General features: G+C 54.9%; 1 protein-coding gene across 4 annotated transcripts; it reads left to right on the top strand.

Moving 5' to 3' along the window:
* The first annotated feature begins 3,402 nt into the window (after window positions 1–3,402).
* On the top strand, window positions 3,403–9,530 carry PLK2 (polo like kinase 2). Of its 4 annotated transcripts, XM_079783306.1 has the most exons (14): window positions 3,404–3,649; window positions 3,852–3,959; window positions 4,047–4,163; window positions 4,299–4,428; window positions 4,639–4,726; window positions 5,181–5,276; window positions 5,383–5,581; window positions 5,666–5,813; window positions 6,161–6,258; window positions 6,624–6,753; window positions 6,994–7,234; window positions 7,333–7,462; window positions 7,640–7,750; window positions 7,876–9,529. In XM_079783306.1, exons 1-14 carry the CDS (start codon window positions 3,431–3,433, stop codon window positions 8,065–8,067), a joined length of 2,007 nt encoding a protein of 668 aa, XP_079639432.1. In that variant the 5' UTR covers window positions 3,404–3,430; the 3' UTR covers window positions 8,068–9,529. The 4 variants fall into 4 exon arrangements, with proteins under 4 accessions (XP_079639433.1, XP_079639432.1, XP_079639431.1 ...); XM_079783305.1 differs by having other exon boundaries at window positions 3,426–3,649; window positions 5,383–5,813; window positions 7,876–9,530; XM_079783304.1 differs by having other exon boundaries at window positions 3,426–3,649; window positions 3,852–4,163.
* The last annotated feature ends 659 nt before the right edge of the window (window positions 9,531–10,189 follow it).

The following is a 10,189-nucleotide window of genomic DNA, read 5'->3' as shown; positions in this document are numbered from 1 at the left end:
GTCAGAGAGACAAACACATACTGTATGTTCCCACTGTTAACGTATAAAACATTCAAACCTGTAAAGAATTTTTGTGAGTTTATTTGAGTCAAACTGTCGACAAATGCCAGGAAGCAGAATCTCAACAGATTAGGATAGTGCTCCAGAGAATGGCGGTTTTTCACCTATTTTTATACATTGCAATCAAAGGAGGAGATGTAAGTGGGTGACATGAAATCCATGGGTGATAGGGGGCGGGGGGTGGGGGACAAAGGTGGGGGGAACCTCTGGGACTGGATAAAAAGTAAAATGATAGACACATAATTCTTTTACTTGGGTGGGTACAGGAGAGTTAACAGTCAACAATTAACATGATAGCAATAACAATGAAGGGATTTGTGGTCTCTGTCCGGGCGACCAGGGTGTTTGGTTGTACGCTGAGGGGTCCGGAAAAAAAAAGGAGGTTACAAGTTACCCTAACATTTCAAGGGTATGCTACCATAGATGCAAAAAGACAACAGCTCAGTTAAGGTAAAGATTGACCTTGTCAGGGAAGATACCAGTTTAGGAGGTGACTACCCACCATCACTGCTTTTAGTTAGTTTTAATTTCAGACCATCCTTGTGGTTACTTTAGGGCTCTGAGTTTGCAAGACCGCCATGCAGGCCTCCCCTGAGCTTGTCAGGTTAGCGTGTGGCCCCTTTCGTCCACTTACATGTGGAATCCAGAGAACAGACTGGTGGTTGCCAGAGACAGGGTGGGGTGAGCTTCCTGTTAAAGGTTAACTAATCCTAGAATGTAAGGTACAGGAGGGTGACGGTAATGAATAGTGCCTATTGCGTATTTGAAAGTTGCTAACAGAGTAGATCATAGTTCTCATCACAAGAAAAAAAATTTATAACTATAAAATTTACATGGTGGTGTAAACTTACTGTGTTAATCATTTCACAATATATACAAACATCAAATCATTATGTCATATAACTAAAACTAGTACAATGTTATATAGCTATTATATTTCAACTAGAGGCCCAGTGCATGAAATTCATGCACGGGTGGGGGGTCCCCTCAGCCCAGCCTGCACCCTCTCCAATCCGGGATCCCTTGGGGGATGTCCAACTGCAGGTTTAGGAATTGGGCCTAAACCAGCAGTCGGACATCCCTCTCACAATCTGGGACCACTGGTTCCTAACTACTCACCTGCCTGCCTGCCTGATCACCCCTAACTGCCCCCTCTGCTGGCCTGGTTGTCCCCAACTGCGCCCCCCCCCCAGGCCTGGTCGCCCCTCACTGTCCTCCTCTGCTGGCCTGGTCGCCCCCAACTGCGCCCCCCCCCCCCAGGCCTGGTCGCCCCTCACTGTCCTCCTCTGCTGGCCTGGTCGCCCCCAACTGCGCCCCTGCTGGCCTGGTTGCCCCACGCAGCCTCCTGTTCGGTCCTTTGGTCGCCCCTCACTGTCCTTCTCTGCCGGCCTGGTCACCCTCAATTGCCCCCCGTGCCGACCTGGTCGCCCCACACAGCCTGTTTGGTCATCCGTTCGATTGTTTCGGTTGCGACGGTCGCTTAGACTTTTATATACATAGATTTTTCAAATATGGAAAACCATTTGTTTCCTGTGCCATTTACTGACTAGTCCCTCCATCCTGGGCACCGCCCTCATTTCTCAACATCCCACATAGGTGCGGGTCTATTTCCAGGCTCTCCACTCTAGTCCACTGGCAGCCTGCTCCTGCGAGAGGACCAGACTCTGCTGACAGCCTCAGCTTCAGGACAGTCATGATGGCTGGGAAAGAAAGGCCCCTTTAATTCTCCTTTAAAGTGACCTTGCTTGTTTTGATCACTTACACTTTCATGTAAAGTTCAAAAATCAGCTTGTCAAGTTTCAATGAAAAATCCTATTGAAATTTTAATTGCATGTGCATTACATCTATAGAACTAAAGAGAAATGGTTTGCAATTAAAGATTTGTCTCCATTGGAAAGTACATTTTCTTTTTTGCTCTATGGACTGCAGTTTTGGTTCTGTCCACATGATGGCACCACCAACCAAAAAAATCAAATTTCACAGCTGACCCCATAACACATATACAGTGTTAATATTGTATTAAATGCCCAAGGGTTTGGGAGGGGAGACCTACATTTCATATGAAACGTTCAATAGCCTATCAAATTCTTAGTACATTCTGTAAAAATGTATCAAGTAGTATGTGATAATCAAATAAATGAAATAAGGAAAAATATGACAATCTATTCTTCACAGTCTTTTTACCTTAGAAAACCATAACCAATTATAGATTAAAAATTCATTACCAAACAATAGGACAAAGACACGGTGTAAAATAGGTCTGGAAAGGAAGGCTGTATTTCCTAAACCAGCGAGCCCAGTACAGACGGGGAGCAAAGGTCCCCCAAGTTGAGGCCAGAAGGGCGGGGTCACGTGACCTGGTTCCCGCCCGGCGGCGCCCCTCACGCCCTGGGGTGGGGGAGGGTCTTCTTTCCCTGGAGACGCCTGCGCTTGCCCTGCCGCTCCAACCACCCTTCCGGTCAGGGAGCCCCCTCCTGCACCACGTCGGGGTATCCAGACAGGTCTTAGAAAACGTGTCCACCGCACGCAAACCTGCATCTGGGAGAACAGGGACGCGCTGCGGGCAGTCCTCGGTCTAGGCACCTCCCGGCCAGGAAGCGGGCTGTCACAGGCAATGGCGTCAGCCTTCACCTCTGAGCCCCGCGGGCCCAGCGGTCAGCGCCCCGCAAACACCTGTGTGCAGCTCGGCGCCTCGCCTGGATGCTCTGAGACACGGAGAGCGGCCTAAACTGTCGGCCCCGTGTCCTCGTCTGTGAAACAGCAGGGCCCGCCCGGGGTTAAGACAGGCCCCTCAATGCCTGCCCGCGGGCCTCGTCCCGGGGGCTCAGAGTGGCACCCGCCGCAGGAGCTGGAGCCGCGGTGCCCGGGTGACACCTGGGAGTGGGAAGCCCGAGGGGCCGCGGGGTGACGCCCCTGCACCGGCGCCGCGCGCATGGCGACATCCCCGCAAACCCGCACTCGGCGCGGCACCTGCCCACTCACCTTGCGGGCGGTCCACGTGCCACCGTCGCGCGCCCATTGCGCTTCAGCAACGTCCCGCACGGGGGCGCCCTTGCCCCGCGCTCGGCTGCCTGCGAGGCGGAGGCCACGCGCGTCACCCCGGACACGAGCTGTCGGGCTGCGGGGGTGTTCGCGGGCGCGGGGCCGAGACGGAGGGCCTGGGGCCGTGCCTCGACCCCCGAGGCGGCGACAGCCCGGAGGGCGGGGCCGCGGCCCCGGGGGGGCGGGCATCTCGGCCGCCCCTCGCCCCAGCTGCGCTCCGCCCCGCGCGACTAGTGGGCGTGGCGACGTCGTGACGTTCCCGGCGTGGCCGCGGCCCCCGTATAAGAGGCCGCGCGGCGCTCGCCTTCGCACCAGTGGCGGCGGCGACATGGAGCTGCTCCGCACCATCGCCGCGCAGCCGGCGGGCGCCAAGGCCGGCGAGCAGCCGGGCAGGGCGGGCGGGGACCCGAAGCGCAGGCGGCCGTCTCCCGCCGAGGAGCCGCCGGCCGCCCCGCAGCCCCGCCACCACGCGGGCGCCGAGGTGTCACGGGTCGTCGTGGACCCCACGACGGGGAGGCGCTACTGCCGCGGCCGGGTGCTGGGCAAGGTGAGGGCGCCGCCCCCGCCGCCGGGGTCTCCCTCGGGCGGGGACCGGGCGCTTTCCGTCGGGAAGGAGCATGGGGAGCAGCCTGCGCCCCCGCCCCACCCCCAGCCCCTGCCTTTCTTGCTTATTTTTGCTTGTTTTTGACCGTCCCCGCCGCCCACCGCTCCGCCAGGCTCAGTTCCGTCTCGGCTTTGTTTCCTTGCAGGGCGGCTTCGCCAAATGTTACGAGATGACGGATTTGACGAACAACAAAGTCTACGCCGCCAAGATCATCCCTCACAGCCGGGTGGCCAAACCCCACCAGCGGGAGAAGGTGTGTGCGGTGGGGCGCTCTCGGCGGGGCCGCGGGTGGGAACCGCCTGCCGCGCGGCCGGCGGCGCTGAGCCTGTGCCTCCCGCAGATCGACAAAGAGATCGAGCTGCACCGGCTCCTGCACCACAAGCACGTCGTCCAGTTCCACCACCACTTCGAGGACCAGGAGAACATCTACATCCTGCTGGAGTACTGCAGCCGGCGGGTGCGTGCGCGCCCTGGGCGCCGCGGGGCCGGGGCTGGGGGGCCGCGGGCGCCGGGGTCCGTGTGTGGGGGAGGGAACCCCATATCCTGAAGCTGATGTCCCTGCCTGACAGCGCCTCCTCTCCCCTCCCCCCAGTCCATGGCTCACATCCTGAAAGCAAGGAAGGTGCTGACGGAGCCCGAAGTCCGGTACTACCTCCGGCAGATCGTGTCGGGACTGAAGTACCTTCACGAGCAGGAAATCCTGCACAGGGACCTCAAACTCGGTGAGTCCTTCACTCGGACACTGGCTTGTGGAGAGGGCCCCTCTTCTCTCTCGCTCCCTGACTCATGCATGCCCCTCCCTGGGAACCGTGAATGGGGTGGGGGTGGGGGGGCTAGAATAGTCAGCAGCTGGCCGCTTGCCCCCAAAGCCGTGTGTGTGCACTTGCTCGCGGGCTTTCAAAGGACTCAGGCGCGTGTTGTTTGTCCCCCAGGGAACTTTTTTATTAACGAGGCCATGGAGCTGAAAGTCGGGGACTTCGGTTTGGCAGCCAGGCTGGAGCCCTTGGAGCACAGAAGGAGGTGAGAGCCAGAAAGACCCGCTCCTCCAGGGGTCTGTGCAGACCAAACGGGCTCCATAATTTCCCATCAGTGGATGCTGAACCTAAAAACCACAACAGTGTGAACGTGAGGAAGCATCTACTAAGTGTCCACTCTGGGCCTGACTGGGCCAGGTCCGAGTGCCTCCTGTCTGCACGTTGAATAGGAAACAGACCTGTCCTGAGTTTGCCTGCTGTGTATACAAAGGCCTGGTCCCAGCTGGTTCAAACACTGTCCATGTGGGCGGAGGAAACGGCTTGCCTTAAAAAAAATACCAAGAATCACTTGGTCAGATGCCAGCTGTTCCAATGCCAAAACCAAAAGTCAAATGTTTCCAAATAGAAACCCAGCACAGTGCTTTCAAGGTTTTATCAAGGGAGCCAAATTCAAACAATGGAACAGTCCCTAATGAGCTCTTCCTATTTTGTCTTTGCAGAACCATATGTGGTACCCCAAACTATCTCTCCCCCGAAGTCCTCAACAAGCAAGGGCACGGCTGCGAGTCGGACATCTGGGCGTTAGGCTGTGTCATGTAAGTGACTGCACCACAGCGATCACCAAGCAGATGTGGGCCTAGATCTCAGTATTTGAAAAGCGTTGCTTTATGACCATTCCTGAAGATGTTTCCTTCCACCCAGGTACACAATGCTACTGGGAAGACCCCCATTTGAAACCACGAACCTGAAAGAAACGTACAGGTGCATAAGGGAAGCACGGTACACCATGCCGTCCTCCCTGCTGGCCCCTGCTAAGCACTTGATAGCGAGCATGTTGTCCAAAAACCCAGAGGACCGGCCCCGTTTGGATGACATCATGCGACATGAGTTCTTTCTGCAGGTTGGTGTGTTTCTGGGGTCTCTCGGTGACATGCTGCTGATGCCACTCACCAGCAGGTTACTGACCGCCTTTCTCGCTCCACAGGGCTTCACTCCCGACAGGCTTTCCTCCAGCTGCTGCCACACGGTCCCAGACTTCCACCTGTCCAGCCCCGCGAAGAATTTCTTTAGGAAAGCTGCTGCTGCTCTTTTTGGTGGCAAAAAGGACAAAGCAAGATATATTGACACACACAGTAAGTTTGAAGACCTCTCACTGTTCTGTATCCAGTGCTATGTTTAAGTTGGATCCGTTAGTTAAAAGAGGCTTTTGCAGTGGCGTGGTGTAGCCAGTATGTTTGTACACTCTTGCACTTTTTATGGCGTAATAAACCTGCACTGCAGAATGGGATTGGTGGCTCTCTGTGGCATAGGCAGTGAAGTGTGCTTCTTGCATAATTGAAGCTAATGGCAGCGATGAAAATGCTGTTTTTGCCCTGGGTGCTCAGAGCTAGTTATTAATGCAAAGTGAGGAACTATGCTAGCTCTGTTCCTACCTGGTGAGGATAGAGTAACGCTCAAAATCCTTGTCCTCGGTTTGCAGATAGAGCATCTAAAGAAGATGAAGACATTTACAAGCTCAGGCATGATTTGAAAAAGGCTTCAATAACACAGCAACCCAACAAACACAGGACAGACGAGGTATGCTGGAAGAGACCAAAGTAGATACTGATGCTTTATGTCATTTCACTCTGTTAACTGTCGTTTGCTCTGGGATTGTCATAGTTCGAGCATGTCAGTGTTTGTTTATTTTCTTCCATCCCTTTACCCTTTGAAAGGAAAGACTTCTGTCTTTCAGTTGAACAATGCATGCAGTTGAGCTGCTACAGTAGCTCTTGCCTGGCCATGTGCACTGCTCTAACCTGGCCATGTCCACTGCTCTAACCTGGCCGTGTCCACTTCTTTGAGAAGCTTTCCCAGCAGTGGCCACGGTCTCCTCTGAACCTGGACTTCTCAGGCCTAAGTGACTTTCAGGTGCTGAACTCATTGTGCGGTTCTCTTCCCAGGAGCTCCAGCCGCCTCCCGCCACAGTCGCCGGGTCGGGAACAGCTGGGGTGGAAAACAGGCAGCAGGTTGGGGACGTGATTCGGATGATCGTCCGAGGGACCCTTGGCAGCTGCAGCAGCAGCAGCGAATGTAAGTGATGCCAACAACGCTTCCGATGGTGAAACGTCGGTGCCAGGGCTCAGCACTGGGTAACAGGCCCTTCCGCCTACACATAACTAACGTACCATCGAAGGAGCAAGCAGAGGACCTGGGAGAAGTCTGGGAGGAGTTTTGGGTTCCATGTCCTTAGAAGAATCAGTGGAGGGAAACATGGCATCTGCCAGAGCAGAGGGTTTGTTAATTATTCCGTCACTTTCCCTGACTTTCCAGGCCTGGAGGACAGCACCATGGGAAGCGTGGCCGACACGGTGGCCAGAGTCCTCCGCGGGTGCCTGGAGAACATGCCGGAGGCCGACTGCATTCCCAGGGAGCAGCTGAGCACCTCCTTCCAGTGGGTCACCAAGTGGGTCGATTACTCGAACAAGTACGGCTTCGGGTACCAGCTCTCCGACCACACGGTGGGCGTCCTCTTCAACAATGGGGCCCACATGAGCCTCCTTCCAGACAAGAGGTGAGTCTGGCACGTGCAGTCCTGCGGCACCCGTCTCGCGCTGAGACGTGGAAACAGCCACTGACCGCGTCTGTCCTCTCCGCCACCCCTGCCCGCAGGACCGTCCACTACTATGCGGAGCTCGGCCAGTGCTCTGTCTTCACAGCGACAGCCGCCCCTGAGCAGTTCATCAGCCAAGTGACGGTGCTCAAGTACTTCTCCCACTACATGGAGGAAAACCTGATGGACGTAGGTGCTGGGCTCAGAGCAGATGCTGGGAGGGGGGGTCTGGCCGGAGCGACTGGGGGGCTGTGGGGGGTCGGGGATCCCGGGCCACCTGACATCTGCTTCCTTTGGAGAGGCACCTGCCTCGAGGAATGGAGTGCACACTGCCGTCTCACAGGCACCTCTGCCGATCTCTTCCAGGGTGGAGACCTGCCCAGCGTCACTGACACCCGGAGGCCGCGGCTCTACCTCCTTCAGTGGCTCAAGTCCGACAAGGCCTTAATGATGCTCTTCAACGACGGCACCTTCCAGGTGAGCAGCCTGGGGAAGGGCAGAGGGAGGTCCTGAAGAGTGACTTGCCGTAACTAGTTACTAGTTCGTGACCCGACGTTCCCCATGCATATTCAGAGACCTAATGTCTTGGTTTACTCTCGAAGGTGAATTTCTACCACGACCACACGAAGGTGATCATCTGCAGCCAGGACGAGGAGTACCTGCTCACCTACATCAACGAGGACCGGCTCTCCACCACCTTCCGGCTGACCACGCTGCTGGTGTCTGGCTGCGCGCCGGAGCTGAAGCAGCGGATGGAGTACGCACTGAACATGCTCTTGCAGAGGTGCAACTAGCGGACTGGGACGCAGGCCGCAGCTCCTCCCACGGAGCCATACGGGCACGGGAAGGTTCCGCACGTTGAGAGGCGGGCAGCGGTGGTACGAAGGCCGTCCTTCTAGCTGCGGGACTGTCTGAGGATGCCGCTCTTGACCTGGACAGTCCGAGTGGGAACCCTGTTGTAAAAGTTTTTTCGGACAATTTTAGAGAAAGGTGCATTGACTCTGACTCCTGTTGAGTGTTTCAGGCAGAGGACTGGGGCTGTGACCGTCCCTCCCAAAGGGGAGGAGCCGTATGGAAAAGGCTGTGACTGTGCAGCGGGGCAGCGTTTGGCTGCTTAACTGTGAACTATGGCCATCTACAATGTTTTTGGTTACTTTTTAAGACACTTGTGGCTGGAAAAGTGCATTCCTTGTTAATAAACTTTTTATTTATTACAGCCAAAGAGCAGTATTTATTATCAGATGTTCTTTTTTTTATGTTGACCATTTTAAACTGTTGGCAATAAAGCTAATGGAAAAGCAGCAGCACTTCTTGTCCAGTGGTCGGTCTGTCTGTCATGGTGCGTCGCTGGGCGCAGCCTTCTTCAGTCTGGACGGCATGTATGGGGCATAGACGCGTACTGGAGAGTTAGATCTTTGCTTTGCTACTAGTTCCCAGGCAGGCAGAGTAGATCTCGCTTGACAAGAGTATAACGAAAATACTGCTCTCGTTGCAAATACAGGCCTCCTACTAACTCCAAACCAGTTTCTCTCCGGAGGGCTCAGCTTGGAGCTGAGGCTGTTGCGATCTGTGTAAACAGGCTCTGTTATTAGTGTCAGGAGGTGCAGGAAGTTTATCTTAATATGGACAAAATGCTATGCTGTATGTGCCCGCACCTCCAAGTGTATTACTCACCCGAACCTGCCCCAACGCCTCCCGCGCCACCGGCAGGACCAGCGCCCTCTCCAATGGGGGAAGGGCTTCCTACATAGTCGTTGTGTTTTCCTTCTGGTGCGCGGTGGCGAGGACGGCATGGGAACCAGCTCTGCTTTCAAACGATCAAGTCATCCCAGAGCAGACCAAGCTTCTCTTCCATGGGACCTGCCCTGGGACAGGCACGAAAGCTGCCCGGCCTGTTCCTGAACTTGCAGTGACCCGTCCGAGAGGCAGTGCCTTGTGCTGGGTGGTGACCTGCTGTGGGAAGGTGCTGTCCTGAGAAGTCGGCGTCTCCCGTCAGGGCGAGGGCCGCGTTGGGATCCTGCACTGGGTGCTGAGGTGGAGGTGTGATTGTCCACGTCTCTAAAATTACCACCAACTGCTCCTGACATATTTTATTACTAAATGTCAGGTCTGGAGAGTTTGCCTTGGATGCTCCACAGGTCCCAGACGGCTGGGATGCTCCGGCCATGTGTACAGTGTGAGTCTGTTAAATGGCTTAGAGCTGTGATCGGCAAACTCATCAGTCAACAGAGCCAAATATCAACAGCACAACGATTGAAATTTCTTTTGAGAGCCAAATTTTTTAAACTTTAACTTTTTCTAACGCCACTCCTTCAAAATAGACTCGCCCAGGCCGTGGTATTTTGTGGAAGAGCCACACTCAAGGGGCCAAAGAGCCGCATGTGGCTCGCGAGCCATGGTTTGCTGACCACGGGCTTAGAGTAATAGCTGAAAAAAAATTATACTCATCGCTGGGTGTGCAAAAGTAGAATCTATACTTTCAGGCAGAGAAGAAAAAAGCGGGAGTTGGCAAATGGTAGAAAATGTTCTTTCATTTTGAGTTGCACAGTGTAAGGCTACATAGTACTTTGTAGCTTGAAAACCTGTGCTTGTCCATTTTGTGTGTGCTGAGGGTCCCCGGGTCGGAGATGTGGAGTAAACCCACACCCCTCCCTGCCCACAAGGAAGTCCCGGCTGAGTGGAGGAGACAGTGCATTTACTTACTAGCCTGATACATGCATGATGTTATGACCCAGGTATGCGCTGGGTGTTCTGGGAACCCGCCGAGATTAGGAATCATGAAGGAGCCCCAGGCGTGGGGTGGGCACAGAGGCTAAATTCCAGAGGAGGAAGTTCTCGTTCATTGGGCTTTAAAGATGATGGGGTTCAGGAGAAGAATGCGGCAGGGAAGGTGTTCTCAGCAGTGGGAATTATGTG

The sequence above is a fragment of the Cnephaeus nilssonii genome (genome assembly GCF_951640355.1).
Source record: "Cnephaeus nilssonii genome assembly, chromosome: 2".
NCBI lineage: Eukaryota > Metazoa > Chordata > Mammalia > Chiroptera > Vespertilionidae > Cnephaeus > Cnephaeus nilssonii.
Note: the sequence above shows the minus strand (reverse complement) of the source record. Positions and strands in the feature narration are given on the sequence as shown.

Bases quoted from the DNA above. Each gene is read 5' to 3' on its own strand.
- PLK2 (XM_079783307.1), top strand. From the start codon at position 3,431: ATGGAGCTGCTCCGCACCATCGCCGCGCAGCCGGCGGGCGCCAAGGCC. The intron at 4,429-4,638 runs GTGAGTCCTTCA...TTTGTCCCCCAG, and splicing joins GCACAGGGACCTCAAACTCG to GGAACTTTTTTATTAACGAG. The intron at 7,463-7,639 runs GTAGGTGCTGGG...GATCTCTTCCAG, and splicing joins TGGAGGAAAACCTGATGGAC to GGTGGAGACCTGCCCAGCGT.